The 23,472-nt window shown below is 40.2% G+C and overlaps 6 protein-coding genes across 7 annotated transcripts in view; all 6 read right to left on the reverse strand.

Moving 5' to 3' along the window:
- Positions 1-18,704, reverse strand: part of LOC117818002 (protocadherin gamma-C5-like) — a 163,265-nt gene extending 144,561 nt beyond the window's left edge. For both annotated transcript variants that reach the window (XM_034690849.1, XM_034690840.1), the window contains exon 1: positions 16,243-18,704. In XM_034690849.1, coding sequence (XP_034546740.1) covers positions 16,243-18,696 — 2,454 coding nt within the window. In that variant the 5' untranslated portion in view covers positions 18,697-18,704. The remainder of the gene's footprint in view (positions 1-16,242) is intronic.
- Positions 247-3,024, reverse strand: LOC117817532 (protocadherin beta-16-like). The gene is made up of 3 exons (XM_034690271.1): positions 2,635-3,024; positions 574-1,341; positions 247-255 (listed from the first exon to the last, which is right to left on the reverse strand). Exons 1-3 carry the CDS (start codon positions 3,022-3,024, stop codon positions 247-249), a joined length of 1,167 nt encoding a protein of 388 aa, XP_034546162.1.
- Positions 4,322-6,907, reverse strand: LOC117817533 (protocadherin beta-16-like). Its single transcript, XM_034690273.1, has 3 exons — positions 6,501-6,907; positions 4,440-5,207; positions 4,322-4,357 (listed from the first exon to the last, which is right to left on the reverse strand). The coding sequence occupies exons 1-3, from the start codon at positions 6,891-6,893 to the stop codon at positions 4,322-4,324; spliced, it is 1,197 nt and encodes a 398-aa protein (XP_034546164.1). The 5' UTR covers positions 6,894-6,907.
- LOC117817534 (protocadherin gamma-C3-like) lies at positions 8,460-10,847 on the reverse strand. Its single transcript, XM_034690274.1, has 2 exons — positions 10,563-10,847; positions 8,460-9,269 (listed from the first exon to the last, which is right to left on the reverse strand). Exons 1-2 carry the CDS (start codon positions 10,845-10,847, stop codon positions 8,460-8,462), a joined length of 1,095 nt encoding a protein of 364 aa, XP_034546165.1.
- On the reverse strand, positions 11,140-14,717 carry LOC117817536 (protocadherin beta-16-like). The gene is made up of 3 exons (XM_034690276.1): positions 14,433-14,717; positions 12,372-13,139; positions 11,140-11,154 (listed from the first exon to the last, which is right to left on the reverse strand). The coding sequence occupies exons 1-3, from the start codon at positions 14,715-14,717 to the stop codon at positions 11,140-11,142; spliced, it is 1,068 nt and encodes a 355-aa protein (XP_034546167.1).
- A 172-nt stretch (positions 18,705-18,876) lies between the features above and the next one.
- Positions 18,877-22,448, reverse strand: LOC117817609 (protocadherin beta-16-like). The gene is made up of 3 exons (XM_034690360.1): positions 22,158-22,448; positions 20,103-20,870; positions 18,877-18,891 (listed from the first exon to the last, which is right to left on the reverse strand). The coding sequence occupies exons 1-3, from the start codon at positions 22,446-22,448 to the stop codon at positions 18,877-18,879; spliced, it is 1,074 nt and encodes a 357-aa protein (XP_034546251.1).
- Between the last annotated feature and the right edge of the window lie 1,024 nt (positions 22,449-23,472).

A 23,472-nucleotide genomic window follows, 5' to 3' on the forward strand; every position in this document is an offset into this window, starting at 1 on the left:
TTGCTACAATAAAAAATAAAATAGAATAAAGATAAATTAAAGAAATCCATATTGCATTCTAAAAAAAGGACCTTCCAACTATCAAGACAATCTTATTCAGAACTCAAGTCAGATGCTAAGTTCTTGTCCATTGTGTCAATGTACTCATGTGTGAATATCATCACCACATCACAATCAAAGAAATACTCCAAATAGGTTTCAACTAAAAAAGATATCTTAACAAATCCATCAATAATCGCTGTTGCACTAATAGGCCTACAGAAAAATCGAGGAGATTGAAACAATTTGAGCACTAGAAGGAACAGTTCAGTTTGTAGCAACAGTGTGTTGTAGATCATCTATTGACTGACAATCAACAACTGATGTATTTATGAGGAAAACCTGAGAATCATCCTCTCTATAAAGTCTTTTGAGAAAAATATCCCTAACAAGAAAGGAGTAAAAAATGCCGCTGTCCAAGGTGCTGAATATGAAGGAAAAGCGTTGAAGCCATACACCACACTGCAAAAACTGCAATTTAAAAACAGAAAGATAAACACCAGGAACAGCACACAAAAATGTAATTTTACTGACCTCCAGAGGAGAGTCTGGTTCATCCAGGATGCTCTTCTCACTCTGTATCCGCTGCATGGTCCCTGTAGAGCTGGGGTCCATTATTAGCACGTTCTGACTACCAGCTATGCCGAACTTACAGTCACTCCTTCTGGAGTCAGTCGTCCTGCACACCTCGTAATTGTACACATGCGGCAGAGTCCCTGTGCCCAAAGTGTCTGAATAACGTGGTGGATAATATGGAATCACAGGCAGATTTGAGTGATACATGACCCGAGACTGTCTCCATCTGTAGATTTTCACTGAGATAATAACCACCAAACACGTGATGAAGAGAAAGGACACCACAGCCAAAGCCAGCACTAAGTAAAAAGTCAGGTTGTCATTGTACTCCTTGTCGTGGGTAAAGTCACTGAACTCTGACAGCACTTCAGGAAAGCTGTCCGCCACCACCACGTTCACAATGACTGTAGCTGAACGAGACGGCTGCCCGTTGTCCTCCACTATAACAGTCAGTCTTTGTTTCACAGCATCTTTATCACTCACTTGGCGGATAGTTCTGATTTCTCCATTCTGTAAGCCCACTTCAAACAGCGCCCTGTCTGTGGCTTTCTGCAGTTTATACGACAGCCAGGCATTCTGTCCAGAGTCCACATCAACAGCCACCACTTTAGTCACCAGATAGCCCACATCTGCTGCACGAGGAACCATCTCAGCTACCACTGAGCCTCCAGTCTGGACTGGGTACAGGACCTGAGGGGGGTTGTCGTTCTGGTCCTGGGTTATTAGCTTCACTGTCACGTTGCTGCTGAGTGGAGGGGAGCCTCCATCCTGTGCTTTTACCACAAGCTGAAGTTGTTTGATCTGCTCATAGTCAAATGAACGAATGGCGCTCAGAACTCCAGTTTCAGAGTTCAAAGACACATATGTGGAGACTGGACTACCACTAACTCGTGTGTCCTCTAAAAGATACGAGATTCTCGCGTTTTGACCCCAATCTGAGTCTTGTGCCCTCACTGCAAATATGAATATGCCAGGGGGATTATTCTCTGTGATGTAAGCAGAGTAGACAGTTTTATCAAATAATGGGGCGTTGTCATTTATGTCAGAAATTTTGAGGTGTAATTTTGTAGAACTGGAAAGAGGAGGAGAACCGAAATCTGTGGCTGTTATTGTGATGTTATATTCTGGGACAGATTCTCTATCAAAATGTTGATCTGAGATCAAATTGTAGTAGTTTGTTAGAGATGATTCGATCTTAAAAGGCAGTTTGCCGTCTGCGGAACATTTTATTTGTCCATTTTTATCAGAATCTGCATCTTTGATGTTTAAAATGGCAATTGTTGTTCCAGGAGGAGCATCCTCGGACAAGGGGCTTGAAAATGACATAATATTTATCACTGGAGCATTGTCATTAACATCAAACACATCAAATATAACTTTACTTGTTCCTGTCAAGCCCCCCTGGTCTTTAGCCACCACTCTCACCTCATACTTTCTGTGCTTTTCATAATCAATAAGGCCGTTCACAGAAATTGTGCCAGTTTTTTCATCAATACTAAATAAGTCTGCTGCATCAACCTTGGTCTTGGACAAACTGTAACTAATGAGTCCATTTGAACCAGTGTCAGCGTCTGTAGCATTTACTGTGATAACTTTAGTGCCTCTCATTGTGTTTTCCATCACAGATGCTTTATAAACTGATTGGTTAAAAACGGGAGCATTGTCGTTTGCATCTAAGACAGTGACATCTATATTTACTGTACCAGATCTCTGTGGTGTTCCTCCGTCTACTGCGATCAATTTTAAGGACAAGTGTGGATGTCGCTCTCGGTCTAAAGGCTTCTGAAGCACCATTTCAACATATTTACTTCCGTCTGGATTTGCATGTTGCTTTAACATAAAATTCTCGTTTGTCGATAAAATGTAATCCTGTAAAGCGTTTTGCCCAACATCCAGATCCTCTGCACTCTGCAAGTGAAACTGTACTCCTACCACGGCCGACTCACTTATCTCGAGGCTGATAGGCTTATCAGCATTTGGAAAAACGGGAGCGTGATCATTAATATCCAAAACCTCCACAGTTATTCTGTGCAATTCCATAGGATTCTCCAAAATCACCTCAAAGCTGAAGCTACACGGTGTGACGTCTCCACAGAGCTCCTCTCGGTCTATTCTCTCATTCACGACTAGAGTCCCTTTGTCTGTCTTCAGCTCGGTGTACTGGATGCTTTCTCCACTCACGATACGGGCCCGCCCTGAACGGAGCCTCCTCAGATCCAAACCTAGATCCTGAGCTACGTTACCGATAACAGAACCTTTCTTCATCTCCTCTGGTATAGAATAACGAATCTGACCGTCTACCACGTTAGTCACATGAAACAGGATTATCAGCATTCGTATTGTCAGTCCCAGTCCTTGTAATGCTCGCCATCGTGCGCATTTGGAGGTGAGAGATCCTCCGGGTGCCATCATAGCAAGAAAAAACAAAGAATAAATAGCGTGTATGTATCCAGTGGAAATATCGGTAAAGATGCTCCGGATGAATCCGTTTCCTGGCGAAATACAAACAGGTATTCGACCTTTATATGAAAATCTGTGAGACGATGTTCTCTCATATGTCTCTCAAACCTCGATAAAACACAGAGAGCCTTCTGTAGTCATCGGGGGACGAACTGAGTGACGACATTAGAGAGAAAAATTGTTTTGCTAACCAACAGCGTCCCTTAGAGTCTAAAATGAGAACATCAAGTGAAGCCATGACTGCAGCACTACAACTCTGATTAATTAACATGTCCATATATGTCCAATGATCTTAGTCAAGCTATTTTTTTTTAAAAGAATGAGTTAATTAAAGCAAATCAAATTACTTTACTAACAAACAACAATCTTAAGACAAGAAAAATCAGGTATATGCCAAACATTTTTACAATACACAGTCCAAGTGAAAGAGCAGTTGCATATTGAAAAGTGAAACATCCTCATGAGCTATTGATGTTCATCCTCCAAGTTTCCATAATAGAACGACAGCTCTGCAGCCCTACAACACATTTGCTTACTCTGTTTGATACATTACACTTGTTTGGAAATCAGAGCGTATTGTATTGTAAAATGGTGTGCTTATGTGTGTAGCATTTCCTATTCAATATATGCACTGCCTTTGAGGTTAGAAGGCTGTATGATCAGTATGTCGAAGATAAAGGAAGGATACAGAAGTGGGAGTTGGGCTGATAGATGTGCTTGTCTTAATACTGATACATCGACTAGTATAATGTTTTTATCACATCATAGGCCAACGAAACTGAAAACTCTACTACTAGTGCAATATCTATTACGTTATACTTAGTCAATGTTTTAACTTAATCATTCTCCTATATATATTCTATGAAAGCATTGTTCCTTTGAATTTAACCCTTATACACAGTATTATACAGCTCATGTTATTATAATCAATTTTGATATTGTATTGGCTATGGAGCTATCTGGGACATACTGTTTATAATTAAAGATTTTAAAAATGCATATTCCCTAATTATTATCTATATGTTAAAATTTCTCTTCTTGGCATTCAGCCTCACATAATTCTTCTTAAAACGGAGCATTAGTCGATATACAAATTGATTAAAAAAAATGAATGTTATTCATAATTTTAAAAAATATCGATACATATGTGATTATTTAGAGATGCAGCAAAATAGCTAACGTTGAAAATGTAATCATTTTAGACTCCAATAAGTAGATGGAAGTAAAAAAAAAAAACTTTGAAGACCTACAAACAACTGAGGTGCTGTCCATGGTGCTGAAACTGAAGCAACAAGCATAAGTTGCACAAAACGAATCACTTACGAAAAAACAGATAAGTGACAAAGTGCAGCTGTTGAACTAACCTCCAGAGGAGAGTCTGGTTCATCCAGGATGCTCTTCTCACTCTGTATCCGCTGCATGGTCCCTGTAGAGCTGGGGTCCATTATTAGCACGTTCTGACTACCAGCTATGCCGAACTTACAGTCACTCCTTCTGGAGTCAGTCGTCCTGCACACCTCATAATTGTACACTTGCGGCAGAGTCCCTGTGCCCATAGTGTCTGAGTAACGTGGTGGATAATATGGAATCACAGGCAGATTTGAGTGATACATGACGCGAGACTGTCTCCATCTGTAGATTTTCACTGAGATAATAACCACCAAACACGTGATGAAGAGGAAGGACACCACAGCCAAAGCCAGCACTAAGTAAAAAGTCAGGTTGTCATTGTACTCCTTGTCGTGGGTAAAGTCAGTGAACTCTGACAGCACTTCAGGGAAGCTGTCCGCCACCGCCACGTTCACAATGACTGTAGCTGAACGAGACGGCTGCCCGTTGTCCTCCACTATAACAGTCAGTCTTTGTTTCACAGCATCTTTATCACTCACTTGGCGGATAGTTCTGATTTCTCCATTCTGTAAGCCCACTTCAAACAGCGCCCTGTCTGTGGCTTTCTGCAGTTTATACGACAGCCAGGCATTCTGTCCAGAGTCCACATCAACAGCCACCACTTTAGTCACCAGATAGCCCACATCTGCTGCACGAGGAACCATCTCAGCCACCACTGAGCCTCCAGTCTGGACCGGGTACAGCACCTGAGGGGGGTTGTCGTTCTGGTCCTGGATTATTAGCTTCACTGTCACGTTGCTGCTGAATGGAGGGGAGCCTCCATCCTGCGCCTTCACCACAAGTTGAATTTGTTTGATTTGCTCATAGTCAAATGAACGAATGGCGCTCAGAACTCCAGTTTCAGAGTTCAAAGACACATATGTGGAGACTGGACTACCACTAACTTGCGTGTCCTCTAAAAGATACGAGATTCTCGCATTTTGACCCCAATCTGAGTCTTGTGCCCTCACTGCAAAAATTGATATTCCAGGGGAATTATTCTCTGTGACGTAAGCAGAGTAGACAGTTTTATCAAATAAGGGTGCGTTGTCATTTATGTCAGAAATTTTGAGGTGTAATTTTGTAGAACTGAAAAGAGGAGGAGAACCGAAATCTGTGGCTGTTATTGTGATGTTATATTCTGGGACAGATTCTCTATCAAAATGTTGATCTGAGATCAAATTGTAGTAGTTTGTTAGAGATGATTCAATCTTAAAAGGCAGTTTGCCATCTATGGAACATTTTATTTGCCCGTTTTTATCAGAATCTGCATCTTTGATGTTTAAAATGGCAATTGTTGTTCCAGGAGGAGCATCCTCAGATACTGGGCTAGAAAACGACATAATAGTTATCACTGGAGCATTGTCATTAACATCAAACACATCAAATATAACTTTACTTGTTCCAATCAAACCACCCTGGTCTTTAGCCTGTACCCTCACTTCGTACTTTTTTTCTTTTTCGAAATCAATGAGACCGTTCACAGAAATTGCGCCTGTTTTTTCATCAATGCTAAATATATCTGCAGCACTTCCTTTGGTCTTGGACAAACTGTAACTAATGAGTCCATTTGAACCAGTGTCTGCGTCTGTAGCATTAACTGTGATAACTTTAGTGCCTCTCATTGTGTTTTCCATCACAGATGCTTTATAAACTGATTGGTTAAAAACAGGAATATTGTCGTTTGCATCTAAGACAGTGACATCTATATTTACTGTACCAGATCTCTGTGGTGTTCCTCCGTCTACTGCGATCAATTTTAAGGACAAGTGTGGATGTCGCTCTCGGTCTAAAGGCTTCTGAAGCACCATCTCAACATATTTACTTCCGTCTGGATTTGCATGTTGCTTCAATATAAAATTCTCGTTTGATGATAAAATGTAATCCTGTAAAGCGTTTTGACCAACATCCAGATCCTCTGCACTCTGCAGAGGGATTTTTACTCCAACTGCAGCTAATTCACTTACATCGAAAGTGATAGGCTTATCAATGTTTGGAAAAACGGGAGCGTGATCATTAATATCCAAAACCTCGACAGTTATTCTGTGCAATTCCATGGGGTTCTCCATAATCACCTCAAAGCTGAAGCTACACGGTGTCGTGTCTCCACATAACTCCTCTCGGTCTATTCTCTCATTCACGACTAGAGTCCCTTTGTCTGTCTTCAGCTCGGTGTACTGGATGTTTTCTCCACTCACGATACGGGCCCGCCCTGAACGGAGCCTCCTCAGATCCAAACCTAGATCCTGCGCTACGTTACCGATAACAGAACCTTTCTTCGTCTCCTCTGGTATAGAATAACGAATCTGACCGTCTACCATGAAAGCCACATGAAGCAGGATTATCAGCATTCGTGTTGTCCGTCCAAATCCTTGCAGTACACGCCATCGTGCGCATTTGGAGGTGAGATATCCTCCAGTTGCCATCATAGCAAGAAAAACAAAGAACAAATAGCGTTTATGTGTCCAGTAGAAATATCGGTAAAGATGCGTCAAAATAATCCGTTTCCTGGCGAAATACAAACACGTATTCGACCTTAATATGAAAATCTGTGAGACGATGTTCTCTCCTATGTCTCTCAAACCTCGATAAAACACAGAGAGCCTTCCGTGGTCATCGGGGGACGGACTGAGTGACGACATTAAAGAGAAAAAATGTTTTGCTAACCAACAGCGTCCCTTAGAGTCTAAAATGAGAACATCAAGTGAAGCCATAACTGCAGCACTACAACTCTGATTAATTAACATGTCCATATATGTCCAATAATCTTAGTCAAGCTATTTCTTTTTTAAAGATTGAGTTAATTAAAGCAAATCAAATTACTTTACTAACAAACAGCAATTCTAAGAAAGGAAAAATCAAGTATATGCCAAACATTTTACAACACACAGTCCAAGTGAAAGAACAGATGCATATTGAAAAGTGAAACATCCTCATGAGCTATAAATGTTAATCCTCCAAGTTTCCATAATAGAACCACAGCTCTGCAGCCCTACAACACAAATGCTTACTCTATGTGACACATTAGTTTGGAAATCAGAATGTATTGTATAATACAATGGTGTGCTTATGTGTGTTTAGCGTTTTCTATTTAATAGATGAACTGCCTTTGAGGTTAGAAGGCTGTATGATCACTATGTTGAAGTTAAAGGAAGGATTTAGAAGTGAAAGTTGGGGCGATAGGTCTGTTCATCTATTACTTACTGTTAAATTGAAAAATATAATCGTTGTATCAACATCATTGGGCACATGCAAAGTTTCTGATCCACTACTTATGTCATATACACTAATTTTTTTCAAGTGCACCACTTCTCTTTATTATCATATCTACTAACATTTAGTTCATATACGATTCAATATCTGTTGCAATGTGCGTTTCTGCCATATCAGTGTAAAACAAAAATCTACAGCCAGTGTTAGTTCTAATACGTTATACTAAGTTCACATTGATAGTTAAACAACCTTATTTCTATTTCTTTTCTATAGAGGATTTGTTTCTTTGCATTTAACAATCATACACTTGTGTTTTTATAACTAATTGAGATATTGCATCAGCTTTAGAGAACTCTGGGAATACGTTTTATAATTAAAAGATTTAACAAAAAAGCCTATTTTCTCATTTTCAACTACAACTTCTTAAAAGTCATCTTCTTCTCATTCACACTCACATACTTTTTGTTAAAACAGAGCCTTAACACATACATTTTGATTGAAAAAAAAATGTAAATTTAAACAATGTATAAATAATGTATAAATATGTATGGATATTTTTGTGTATATATGTGTGTGTGTGTGTGTGTGTGTGTGTGTGTGTGTGTGTGTGTGTGTTTGTATATTAAAATATGCAACTATTTAGCTGACATTGAACATATAATCATTTGAGATTCTACTAAGTAGGTGGAAGTAAAAACAATTACTATGAAGACCTACAAAAAGCTAATGTGCTGTCCATGGTGCTGAAACTGAAGCAGAAGATAGAAGTTGCACAGAACGAATCAAATACGAAAGAACAGAGAAGGGACAACTGTTGAACTAACCTCTAAAGGGGAGTCTGGTTCATCCAGGATGCTCTTCTCACTCTGTATTCGCTGCATGGTCCCTGTAGAGCTGGGGTCCATTATCAGCACGTTCTGACTACCAGCTATGCCGAACTTACAGTCACTCCTTCTGGAGTCAGTCGTCCTGCACACTTCGTAATTGTAAACATGTGGCAGAGTCCCTGTGGCCATAGTGTCTGAGTAACGTGGTGGATAATATGGAATCACAGGGAGATTGGAATGATACATGACCCGAGACTGTCTCCATCTGTAGATTTTCACTGAGATAATAACCACCAAACATGTGATGAAGAGGAAGGACACTACAGCCAAAGCCAGCACTAAGTAAAAAGTCAGGTTGTCATTGTACTCCTTGTCGTGGGTAAAGTCAGTGAACTCTGACAGCACTTCAGGGAAGCTGTCCGCCACCGCCACATTCACAATGACTGTAGCTGAACGAGACGGCTGCCCGTTGTCCTCCACTATAACAGTCAGTCTTTGTTTCACAGCATCTTTATCACTCACTTGGCGGATAGTTCTGATTTCTCCATTCTGTAAGCCCACTTCAAACAGCACCCTGTCTGTGGCTTTCTGCAGTTTATACGACAGCCAGGCATTCTGTCCAGAGTCCACATCAACAGCCACCACTTTAGTCACCAGATAGCCCACATCCGCTGCACGAGGAACCATCTCAGCCACCACTGAGCCTCCAGTCTGGACTGGGTACAGCACCTGAGGGGGGTTGTCGTTCTGGTCCTGGATTATGAGCTTCACTGTAACGTTGCTGCTAAGTGGAGGGGAGCCTCCATCCTGTGCTTTCACAACAAGCGGAATTTGTTTGATTTGCTCATAGTCAAATGAACGAATGGCGCTCAGAACTCCAGTTTCAGAATTCAAAGAAACATACGTGGAGACTGGAGTACCACTAACTTGCGTTTCCTCTAAAAGATACGAGATTCTCGCATTTTGACCCCAATCTGAATCTCGTGCCTTTACTGCAAATATGGATATTCCAGGGGGATTATTCTCTGTGACATAAGCAGAGTACACAGTTTTATCAAATAAGGGTGCATTGTCATTTACGTCAGAAATTTTGAGGTGTAATTTGGTAGAGCTGGAAAGAGGAGGAGAACCGAAATCTGTGGCTGTTATTGTGATGTTATATTCTGGGACAGATTCTCTATCAAAATGTTGATCTGAGATCAAATTGTAGTAGTTTGTGAGAGATGATTCAATCTTAAAAGGCAGTTTGCCATCTATGGAACATTTTATTTGCCCATTTTTATCAGAATCTGAATCTTTGATGTTTAAAATGGCAATTGTTGTCCCCGGAGGAGCATCCTCAGATAAGGGGCTGGAAAATGACATAACATTTATCACTGGAGCATTGTCATTAACATCAAACACATCAAATATAACTTTACTTGTCCCTGTCAAGCCCCCCTGGTCTTTAGCCTCAACCCTTACCTCATACTTTTTTTCCTTTTCATAATCGATGAGACCGTTCACAGAAATTGTGCCAGTTTTTTCATCAATGTAAAATATATCTGCAGCACTTCCTTTGGTCTTGGACAAACTGTAACTAATGAGTCCATTTGAACCCGTGTCAGCATCTGTAGCATTTACTGTGATAACTTTAGTGCCTCTCATTGTGTTTTCTATTACAGATGCTTTATAAACTGATTGGCTAAAAACTGGAATATTGTCGTTTGCATCTAAAACAGTGACATCTATATTTACTGTACCAGATCTCTGTGGTGTTCCTCCGTCTACTGCGATCAATTTTAAGGACAAGTGTGGATGTCGCTCTCGGTCTAAAGGCTTCTGAAGCACCATTTCAACATATTTACTTCCGTCTGGATTTGCATGTTGCTTTAACATAAAATTATCGTTTGATGACAAAATGTAATCCTGTAAAGCGTTTTGCCCAACATCCAGATCCTCTGCACTCTGCAATGGAAACTGTACTCCTACCATAGTTGACTCACTTATCTCGAGGCGGATAGGCTTATCAATATTTGGAAAAACGGGAGCGTGATCATTAATATCCAAAACCTCGACAGTTATTCTGTGCAATTCCATGGGGTTCTCCAAAATCACCTCAAAGCTGAAGCTACACGGTGTCGTGTCTCCACATAACTCCTCTCGGTCTATTCTCTCATTCACGACTAGAGTCCCTTTGTCTGTCTTCAGCTCGGTGTACTGGATTCTTTCTCCACTCACGATACGGGCCCGCCCTGAACGGAGCCTCCTCAGATCCAAACCGAGATCCTGAGCTACGTTACCGATAACAGAGCCTTTCTTCATCTCCTCTGGTATAGAATAACGAATCTGACCGTCTACCATGTTAGAAAAATGAAGCAGGATTATCAGTATTCGTATATTCCGTCCCAGTCCTTGCAATACTCGCCATCGTGCGCACTTGGAGGTGAGATATCCTCCGGGTGCCATCATAGCAAGAAAAACAAAAAAGAAAGAGCGTTTATGTATCCAGTGGAAGTAACAGTAAAGATGCTTCGTATGAATCCGTTTCCTGGCGAAATAGAAAGACGTATTCGACCTTTACATGAAAATCTGTGAGACGATGTTCTCTCCTATGTCTCTCAAACCTCGATAAAACACAGAGAGCCTTCTGTAGTCATCGGGGGACGGACTGAGTGACGACATGAAAGAGAAAAATGTTTTGCTAACCAACAGCGTCCCTTAGAGTCTAAAATGAGAACATCAAGTGAAGCTATGACTGCAGCACTACAACTCTGGTTGAATCAACATGTCCATATATGTCCAATGATCTTAGTCAAGCTCTTTTTTAAAGAATGAGTTAATTAAAGCAGATCAAATTGCTTTAATAACAAACAACAATCTTAAGACAAGAAAAATCAAGTATATGCCAAAAATGTTTATAATAAGCTACACAGTCCAAGTAAAAGAACAGATGCACATTGAAAAGTGAAACATCCTCATGAGCTATAAATTTTCATTCTCCAAGTTTCTATAATAGAAGCACAGCTCTGCAGCCCGACAACACATTTGCTTACTCGGTGTGACACATTACACTTGTTTGGAAATCAGAGTGTATTGTATTGTACAATAATGTGCTAATGTGTGTAGCATTTCCTATTTAATAGATGCACTGCCATTGAGGTTAGAAGGCTGTATGATCACTATGTTGCAGATAAAGGAAGGATACAGAAGTGAAAGTTGGAGCGATACATGTTCTCATCTTATTACTTGCTGTTACATTCACAAGTATAATGTTTTTATCAACGTCATAGGCCAATGTAACTGAAAACTCTACTACCAGTGCAATATCTATTACAATATACTTAGTCAATGTTTTAACTTAACCATTATCTTTGTTTTATTCTATAGAAGCATTGCTCCTTTGCATTAAACCCTTATACACAGTATTATACAGCTCATGTTATAATAATTGATTTAGATATTGTATTGGCTATGGAGCTATCTAGGACATATTGTTTATAATTAAAGATTTAAAAAATGCATATATTCTCATTTTCAACTAAAATATGTTAAAAGTTATCTTATTAGCATTTAGCCTCACATATTTTTTCTTAAAACGAAGCCTTATTCTATATACAATTTGCTGACATTTTTTTTAAAATTTATTTTAAAACAAAATTTGTACACATGTGTAATTGTTTAGAGATGCAACATAGTAGCTAATGTTGAAAATATAATAATTTTAGACTCCACTAAGTGGATGGAAGTGTAAAAATAACTATGAAGACCAACACACTACTAAGGTGCTGTCCATGGTGCTGAAACTGAGGCCTATGACATAAGTTGCACAGAATGTATCAAATACGAAAGAACAGATAAAGTACAAATTACAGCTGTTGAACTAACCTCTAAAGGAGCGTCTGGTTCATCCAGGATGCTCTTCTCACTCTGTATCCGCTGCATCGTCCCTGTAGAGCTGGGATCCATTATCAGCACGTTCTGACTACCAGCTATGCCGAACTTACAGTCACTCTTTCTGGAGTCAGTCGTCCTGCACACCTCGTAATTGTACACATGTGGCAGAGTCCCTGTGGCCATAGTGTCTGAGTAACGTGGTGGATAATATGGAATCACAGGCAGATTGGAGTGATACATGACCCGAGACTGTCTCCATCTGTAGATTTTCACTGAGATAATAACCACCAAACACGTGATGAAGAGGAAGGACACCACAGCCAAAGCCAGCACTAAGTAAAAAGTCAGGTTGTCATTGTACTCCTTGTCGTGGGTAAAGTCAGTGAACTCTGACAGCACTTCAGGGAAGCTGTCCGCCACAGCCACGTTCACAATGACTGTAGCTGAACGAGACGGCTGCCCGTTGTCCTCCACTATAACAGTCAGTCTTTGTTTCACGGCATCTTTATCGCTCACTTGGCGGATAGTTCTGATTTCTCCATTCTGTAAGCCCACTTCAAACAGCGCCCTGTCTGTGGCTTTCTGTAGTTTATACGACAGCCAGGCATTCTGTCCAGAGTCCACATCAACAGCCACCACTTTAGTCACCAGATAGCCCACATCTGCTGCACGAGGCACCATCTCAGCTACCACTGAGCCTCCAGTCTGGACTGGGTACAGCACCTGAGGGGGGTTGTCGTTCTGGTCCTGGATTATAAGCTTCACTGTGACGTTGCTGCTGAGTGGAGGGGAGCCTCCATCCTGCGCTTTCACAACAAGTTGAATTTGTTTGATTTGCTCATAGTCAAATGACCGAATGGCGCTCAGAACTCCAGTTTCAGAGTTCAAAGAAACATATGTGGAGACTGGACTACCACTAACTTGTTTGTCCTCTAAAAGATATGAGATTCTTGCATTTTGACCCCAATCTGAGTCTCGTGCCCTAACTGCAAAAATGGATATTCCAGGGGGGTTATTCTCTGTGATGTAAGCAGAGAACACAGTTTTATCAAATAATGGTGCATTGTCATTTACGTCAGAAATTTTGAGATGTAATTTGGTAGAACTGGAAAGAGGAGGAGAACCGAAATCTGTGGCTGTTATTGTGATGTTATATTCTGGGACAGATTCTCTATCAAAATATTGATCTGAGATCAAATTGTAGTAGTTTGTTAGAGATGATTCGATCTTAAAAGGCAGTTTGCCATCTATGGAACATTTTATTTGCCCATTTTTATCAGAATCTGCATCTTTGATGTTTAAAATGGCAATTGTTGTTCCAGGAGGAGCATCTTCGGATACTGGGCTAGAAAACGACATAATATTTATCACTGGAGCATTGTCATTAACATCAAACACATCAAATATAACTTTACTTGTTCCTGTCAAGCCCCCCTGGTCTTTAGCCTCCACTCTCACCTCGTACTTTCTGTGCTTTTCATAATCAATAAGGCCGTTCACAGAAATTGTGCCAGTTTTTTCATCAATGTAAAATATATCTGCAGCACTTCCTTTGGTCTTGGACAAACTGTAACTAATGAGTCCATTTGAACCAGTGTCAGCGTCTGTGGCATTTACTGTGATAACTTTAGTGCCTCTCATTGTGTTTTCCATCACAGATGCTTTATACACTGATTGGTTAAAAATAGGAGCATTGTCGTTTGCATCTAAGACAGTGACATCTATATTTACTGTACCAGATCGCTGTGGTGTTCCTCCGTCTACTGCGATCAATTTTAAGGACAGACGTGGATGTCGCTCTCGGTCTAAAGGCTTCTGGAGCACCATTTCAACATGTTTACTTCCGTCTGGATTTGCATGTTGCTTCAATATAAAATTATCGTTTGATGACAAAATGTAATCCTGTAAAGCGTTTTGCCCAACATCCAGATCCTCTGCACTCTGCAAGGGGAACTGTACTCCTACCACAGCCGACTCACTTATCTCGAGGCTGATAGGCTTATCAATATTTGGAAAAACGGGAGCGTGATCATTAATATCCAAAACCTCGACAGTTATTCTGTGCAATTCCATGGGGTTCTCCAAAATCACCTCAAAGCTGAAGCTACACGGTGTCGTGTCTCCACATAACTCCTCTCGGTCTATTCTCTCATTCACGACTAGAGTCCCTTTGTCTGTCTTCAGCTCGGTGTATTGGATGTTTTCTCCACTCACGATACGGGCCCGCCCTGAACGGAGCCTCCTCAGATCCAAACCGAGATCCTGAGCTACGTTACCGATAACAGAGCCTTTCTTCATCTCCTCTGGTATAGAATAACGAATCTGACCGTCTACCATGTTAGAAAAATGAAGCAGGATTATCAGTATTCGTATATTCCGTCCCAGTCCTTGCAATACTCGCCATCGTGCGCACTTGGAGGTGAGATATCCTCCGGGTGCCATCATAGCAAGAAAAACAAAAAGAAAGAGCGTTTATGTATCCAGTGGAAGTAACGGTAAAGATGCTTCGTATGAATCCGTTTCCTGGCGAAATAGAAAGACGTATTCGACCTTTGCATGAAAATCTGTGAGACGATGTTCTCTCCTATGTCTCCCAAACCTCGATAAAACACAGAGAGCCTTCTGTAGTCATCGGGGGACGGACTGAGTGACGACATGAAAGAGAAAAATGTTTTGCTAACCAACAGCGTCCCTTAGAGTCTAAAATGAGAACATCAAGTGAAGCTATGACTGCAGCACTACAACTCTGGTTGAATCAACATGTCCATATATGTCCAATGATCTTAGTCAAGCTCTTTTTTAAAGAATGAGTTAATTAAAGCAGATCAAATTGCTTTAATAACAAACAACAATCTTAAGACAAGAAAAATCAAGTATATGCCAAAAATGTTTATAATAAGCTACACAGTCCAAGTAAAAGAACAGATGCACATTGAAAAGTGAAACATCCCCATGAGCTATAAATTTTCATTCTCCAAGTTTCTATAATAGAACCACAGCTCTGCAGCCCTACAACACATTTGCTTACTCGGTGTGACACATTACACTTGTTTGGAAATCAGAGTGTATTGTATTGTACAATAAAGTGCTAATGTGTGTGTAGCATTTCCTATTTAATTTATACACTGCATTTGAGGTTAGAAGGCTGGATGATCACTATGTTGCAGATAAAGGAAGGATACAGAAGTGAAAGTTGGAGTGATACATGTTCTCATCTTATTACTTACTGTTACATTCACAAGTATATTGTTTTTATCAACATCTTAGGCCAATGTAACTGAAAACTCTACTACCAGTGCAATATCTATTACAATATACTTAGTCAATGTTTAAACTTAACCATTCTCATTGTTTTATTTTATAGAAGCATTGTTCCTTTGCATTTAACACTTATACACAGTATTATACAGCTCATGTTAAAATAATTAGTTTAGATATTGTATTGGCTATGGAGTTATCTGGGACATACTGTTTATAATTAAAGATTTAAAAAATGCATATATTCTCATTTTCAACAAAAATATGTTAAAAGTTATCTTATTAGCATTTAGCCTCACATATTTCTTCTTAAAACGAAGCCTTATTCTATATACAATTTGCTGAAAAAAAAATGTAATTTAGATTAAAACAAAATGTGTACACGTGTAATTGTTTAGAGATGCAGCATAGTAGCTAATGTTGAAAATATAATAATTTTAGACTCCACTAAGTGGATGGAAGTGTAAAAATAACTATGAAGACCAACAAACTACTAAGGTGCTGTCCATGGTGCTGAAACTGAGGCATGAGACATAAGTTGCACAGAATGTATCAAAAAATACGAAAGAACAGAGAAGGGACAAAGTACAGCTGTTGAACTAACCTCTAAAGGAGAGTCTGGTTCATCCAGGATGCTCTTCTCACTCATTATCCGCTGCATCGTCCCTGTAGAGCTGGGATCCATTATCAGCACGTTCTGACTACCAGCTATGCCAAACTTACAGTCACTCTTTCTGGAGTCAGTCGTCCTGCACACCTCGTAATTGTACACATGTGGCAGAGTCCCTGTGGCCATAGTGTCTGAGTAACGTGGTGGATAATATGGAATCACAGGAAGATTGGAGTGATACATGACGCGAGACTGTCTCCATCTGTAGATTTTCACTGATGTAATAACCACCAAACACGTGATGAAGAGGAAGGACACTAGAGCCAAAGCAAGCACTAAGTAAAAAGTCAGGTTGTCATTGTACTCCTTGTCGTGGGTAAAGTCAGTGAACTCTGACAGCACTTCAGGGAAGCTGTCCGCCACCACCACGTTCACAATGACTGTAGCTGAACGAGACGGCTGCCCGTTGTCCTCCACTATAACAGTCAGTCTTTGTTTCACAGCATCTTTATCACTCACTTGGCGGATAGTTCTGATTTCTCCATTCTGTAAGCCCACTTCAAACAGTGCCCTGTCTGTGGCTTTCTGCAGTTTATACGACAGCCAAGCATTTTGTCCAGAGTCCACATCAACAGCCACCACTTTAGTCACCAGATAGCCCACATCTGCTGCACGAGGAACCATCTCAGCCACCACTGAGCCTCCAGTCTGGACTGGATACAGGACCTGGGGGGGGTTGTCGTTCTGGTCCTGGATTATTAGCTTCACTGTGACGTTGCTGCTGAGTGGAGGGGAGCCTCCATCCTGTGCTTTCACAACAAGTTGAATTTGTTTGATTTGCTCATAGTCAAATGACCGAATGGCGCTCAGAACTCCAGTTTCAGAATTCAAAGAAACATATGTGGAGACTGGAGTACCACTAACTTGCATGTCCTCTAAAATATATGAGATTCTTGCATTTTGACCCCAATCTGAGTCTTGTGCCTTCACTGTAAAAATGGATATTCCAGGGGGATTATTCTCTGTGATGTAAGCAGAGTATATAGTCTTATCAAATAAAGGTGCGTTGTCATTTACGTCAGAAATTTTGAGGTGTAATTTTGTAGAACTGGAAAGAGGAGGAGAACCGAAATCTGTGGCTGTTATTGTGATGTTATATTCTGGGACAGATTCTCTATCAAAATGTTGATCTGAGATCAAATTGTAGTAGTTTGTGAGAGATGATTCGATCTTAAAAGGAAGTTTGCCATCTATGGAACATTTTATTTGCCCATTTTTATCAGAATCTGTATCTTTGATATTTAAAACAGCAACGGTTGTACCAGGAGGAGCATCCTCGGACAAGGGGCTAGAAAACGACATAATAGTTATTGCTGGAGCATTGTCATTAACATCAAACACATCAAATATAACTTTACTTGTTCCTGTCAAGCCCCCCTGGTCTTTAGCCTCCACCCTCACCTCGTACTTTCTGTGCTTTTCATAATCAATAAGGCCGTTCACAGAAATTGTGCCTGTTTTTTCATCAATGTAAAATATATCTGCAGCACTTCCTTTGGTCTTGGACAAACTGTAACTGATGAGTCCATTTGAACCAGTGTCAGCGTCTGTAGCATTTACTGTGATAACTTTAGTGCCTCTCATTGTGTTTTCCATCACAGATACTTTATATACTGATTGGTTAAAAACGGGAGCATTGTCGTTTGCATCTAAGACATTGACATCTATATTTACTGTACCAGATCTCTGTGGTGTTCCTCCGTCTACTGCGATCAGTTTTAAGGACAAGTGTGGATGTCGCTCTCGGTCTAAAGGCTTCTGAAGCACCATTTCAACATATTTACTTCCGTCTGGATTTGCATGTTGCTTCAATATAAAATTCTCGTTTGATGATAAAATGTAATCCTGTAAAGCGTTTTGCCCAACATCCAGATCCTCTGCGATCTGCAAGGAGAACTGTACTCCTACCATAGTAGACTCACTTATCTCGAGACGGATAGGTTTATCAATGTTTGGAAAAACGGGAGCGTGATCATTAATATCCAAAACCTCGACAGTTATTCTGTGTAATTCGATAGGATTCTCCATAATCACCTCAAAGCTGAAACTACACGGTGTGACGTCTTCACATAACTCCTCTCGGTCTATTCTCTCATTCACGACTAGAGTCCCTTTGTCTGTCTTCAGCTCGGTGTACTGGATTCTTTCTCCACTCACGATACGGGCCCGCCCTGAACGGAGCCTCCTCAGATCCAAACCGAGATCCTGCGCTACGTTACCGATAACAGAGCCTTTCTTCATCTCCTCTGGTATAGAATAACGAATCTGACCGTCTACCATGAAAGCCACATGAAGCAGGATTATCAGCCTTTGTATATTCCGTCCCAGTCCTTGCAATACTCGCCATTGTGCGCAATTGTAGGTGAGATATCCTCCGGGTGCCATCATAGCAACAAAAAGCAGAAGCAAGAGCGTTTATGTATCCAGTAGAAATAACGGTAAGATGCTTCAAATAAATCCGTTTCCTGACGAAATACAAACACGTATTCGACCTTAATATGAAAATCTGTGAGACGATGTTCTCTCCTATGTCTCTGAAACCTCGATAAAACACAGAGCCTTCTGTAGTCATCGGGGGACGGACTGAGTGACGACATTAAAGAGAAAAATGTTTTGCTAACCAACAGCGTCCCTTAGAGTCTAAAATGAGAACATCAAGTGAAGCCATGACTGCAGCACTACAACTCTGACTGAATCAACATGTCCATATATGTCCAATAATCTTCGTTAATCTATTTATTTAAGAATTAGTAAATTAAAGAAAGATTCAACAAAGTCAACTACTAACAAGAAATAAACCTAAAAGAAGACAATCAAGTATATGCCTAAAATGTTTACAATACACAGTCCAAGTGAAAGAGCAGATGCATATTGAAAAGTGAAACATCCTCATGAGCTATAAATCTTCATCCTCCATGTTTCTATAACAGAATCACAGCTCTGCAGCCCTACAACACATTTGTTAACTCTGGTTGAAACATTACACTTGTTTGGAAATCAGAGTGTATTGTGTTGTACAATGATGTGCTAATGTGTGTAGCATTTCCTGTTTAATTTATGCATTACATTTGAGGTTAGAAGGCTGTATGATCACTATGTTGAAGTTAAAGGAAGGATACAGAAGTAAAAGTCGGAGCGATACATGTTCTCATCTAATTACTTACTGTTACAATGAAAAGTATAATGTTTTCATTACATCATGGGCCAATGTAACTGAAAACTCTGCTACCAGTGCAATATCTATTAAGTTATACTTAGTAAATGTTGTAACTTAACCATTATCTTATTTGTATTCAATAGATGCATTGTTCCTTTGCATTCAACAATCATAAACAATATTATACAGCTCACGTTATTATAATTAATTTAGATATTGCATTGGCTTTGGAGATATCTGGGACATACAGTTCATTAATTAAAGATAAAATACTGCATATTTTCTAATTTTCAAATAAAATATGTTAAGTTATCACCTTATCATTAAAACTCACAGACTTGTTGTAAAATAGGAGACTTAGTTGAAATAGAATTTGATTTAAAAAAATGTATTTTGGAATTTAAAAAAAAAATTTAAAGTTTCTTTTTGAAGAGATACATATTAATGGCAAAATTTTAAAACATAAAAATTTTATACCCTAAGTGGGTTGAAGTAAAAAAAAACACTTTGAAGACCAACAAATGATTAAGGTGCTGTCCATGGTGCTGAAACTAGGCAAAAGACATGCAGTAAAGTGCACGAAATGAAACATATACCAAAGACCAGAAAAGGGACAAAGTACAGCTGTTGAACTAACCTCTAAAGGAGAGTCTGGTTCATCCAGGATGCTCTTCTCACTCATTATCCGCTGCATGGTCCCTGTAGAGCTGGGGTCCATTATCAGCACGTTCTGACTACCAGCTATGCCAAACTTACAGTCACTCTTTCTGGAGTCAGTCGTCCTGCACACCTCGTAATTGTACACGTGCGGCAGAGTCCCTGTGCCCATTGTGTCTGAATAACGTGGTGGATAATATGGAATCACAGGCAGATTGGAGTGATACATGACCCGAGACTGTCTCCATCTGTATATTTTCACTGAGATAATAACCACCAAGCAAGTGATGAAGAGGAAGGACACCACAGCCAAAGCCAGCACTAAGTAAAAAGTCAGGTTGTCATTGTACTCCTTGTCGTGGGTAAAGTCAGTGAACTCTGACAGCACTTCAGGGAAGCTGTCCGCCACCGCCACGTTCACAATGACTGTAGCTGAACGAGACGGCTGCCCGTTGTCCTCCACTATAACAGTCAGTCTTTGTTTCACAGCATCTTTATCACTCACTTGGCGGATAGTTCTGATTTCTCCATTCTGTAAGCCCACTTCAAACAGTGCCCTGTCTGTGGCTTTCTGCAGTTTATACGACAGCCAAGCATTTTGTCCAGAGTCCACATCAACAGCCACCACTTTAGTCACCAGATAGCCCACATCTGCTGCACGAGGAACCATCTCAGCCACCACTGAGCCTCCAGTCTGGACTGGATACAGGACCTGGGGGGGGTTGTCGTTCTGGTCCTGGATTATTAGCTTCACTGTGACGTTGCTGCTGAGTGGAGGGGAGCCTCCATCCTGTGCTTTCACAACAAGTTGAATTTGTTTGATTTGCTCATAGTCAAATGACCGAATGGCGCTCAGAACTCCAGTTTCAGAATTCAAAGAAACATATGTGGAGACTGGAGTACCACTAACTTGCATGTCCTCTAAAATATATGAGATTCTTGCATTTTGACCCCAATCTGAGTCTCGTGCCCTCACTGCAAATATGGATATTCCAGGGGGATTATTCTCTGTGACATAAGCAGAGTAGACAGTTTTATCAAATAATGGGGCGTTGTCATTTATGTCAGAAATTTTGAGGTGTAATTTTGTAGAACTGGAAAGAGGAGGAGAACCGAAATCTGTGGCTGTTATTGTGATGTTATATTCTGGGACAGATTCTCTATCAAAATGTTGATCTGAGATCAAATTGTAGTAGTTTGTGAGAGATGATTCGATCTTAAAAGGCAGTTTGCCATCTATGGAACATTTTATTTGCCCATTTTTATCAGAATCTGCATCTTTAATATTTAAAACAGCAACTGTTGTTCCAGGAGCAGAATCCTCGGACAAGGGGCTTGAAAATGACATAATATTTATCACTGGAGCATTGTCATTAAAATCAAACACATCAAATATAACTTTACTTGTTCCTGTCAAGCCCCCCTGGTCTTTAGCCACGACTCTCACCTCGTACTTTCTGTGCTTTTCATAATCAATAAGGCCGTTCACAGAAATTGTGCCTGTGTTTTCATCAATACTAAATATGTCTGCCGCATCAACCTTGGTCTTGGACAAACTGAAACTAATGAGTCCATTTGAACCAGTGTCAGCGTCTGTAGCATTTACTGTGATAACTTTAGTGCCTCTCATTGTGTTTTCCATCACAGATGCTTTATACACTGATTGGTTAAAAATAGGAGCATTGTCGTTTGCATCTAAGACAGTGACATCTATATTTACTGTACCAGATCGCTGTGGTGTTCCTCCGTCTACTGCGATCAGTTTTAAGGACAAGTGTGGATGTCGCTCTCGGTCTAAAGGCTTCTGAAGCACCATCTCAACATATTTACTTCCGTCTGGATTTGCATGTTGCTTCAATATAAAATTGTCGTTTGGTGATAAAATGTAATCTTGTAAAGCGTTTTGCCCAACATCCAAATCCTCTGCACTCTGCAAGTGAAACTGCACTCCTACCACGGCCGACTCACTTATCTCGAGGCTGATAGGTTTATCAATGTTTGGAAAAACGGGAGCGTGATCATTAATATCCAAAACCTCGATAGTTATTCTGTGCAATTCGATTGGATTTTCTAAAATCACCTCAAAGCTGAAGCTACACGGTGTCGTGTCTCCACACAACTCCTCTCGGTCTATTCTCTCATTCACGACTAGAGTCCCTTTGTCTGTCTTCAGCTCGGTGTATTGGATGCTTTCTCCACTCACTATACGGGCCCGCCCTGAACGGAGCCTCCTCAGATCCAAACCTAGATCCTGAGCTACGTTACCGATAACAGAGCCTTTCTTCATCTCCTCTGGTATAGAATAACGAATCTGACCGTCTACCATGAAAGCCACATGAAGCAGGATTATCAGCATTCGTGTTGTCCGTCCAAATCCTTGCAGTACACGCCATCGTGCGCATTTGGAGGTGAGATATCCTCCAGTTGCCATCATAGCAAGACAAACAAAGAACAAATAGCGTTTATGTATCCAGTAGAAATATCGGTAAAGATGCGTCAAAATAATCCCATTCCTGGCGAAATACAAACACGTATTCGACCTTAATATGAAAATCTGTGAGACGATGTTCTCTCCTATGTCTCTCAAACCTCGATAAAACACAGAGAGCCTTCTGTAGTCATCGGGGGACGGACTGAGTGACGACATGAAAGAGAAAAATGTTTTGCTAACCAACAGCGTCCCTTAGAGTCTAAAATGAGAACATCAAGTGAAGCCATGACTGCAGCACTACAACTCTGAATGAACGAATCTGTCCATATATGTCCAATGATCTTCGTTGATCAATTTATTTAAGAATGAGTAAATTAAAGCAAGTTTCAGCAAAGCTAACTACTAACAAGAAATAAAGCTAAAAAAAGAAAATCAAGTATATGCCAAAAATGTTTATAATACACAGTCCAAGTGAAAGAACAGATGCATATTGAAAAAAGTGAAGCATCCTCAATAGCTATTAATGTTCATCTACCTCCAAGTTTCTATAATAGAACCACAGCTCTGCAGCCCTACAACACATTTATTTACTCTGTGTGACACATTACACTTGTTTGGAAATAAGAGTTATTTTATTGTACAAGGATGTGCTAATGTGTGTGTAGCATTTCCTATTCAATAGATGCACTACCATTGAGGTTAGAAGGCTGTATAATCACTATGTTGAAGTTAAAGGAAGGATACAGAAGTGAAAATTGGAGCGATACATGTTCTCATCTTATTACTTACTGTTACATTGACATGTATAATGCTTTTATCAACATCATAGGCCATGTACAATATTTCTGATCCACTACTTAGGCCATATGCACCATTTTTTTTTCACGTGCACCATTTCTCTTTATTATCATATCTACTT

Source organism: Notolabrus celidotus, chromosome 8 (assembly GCF_009762535.1).
Source record: "Notolabrus celidotus isolate fNotCel1 chromosome 8, fNotCel1.pri, whole genome shotgun sequence".
NCBI lineage: Eukaryota > Metazoa > Chordata > Actinopteri > Labriformes > Labridae > Notolabrus > Notolabrus celidotus.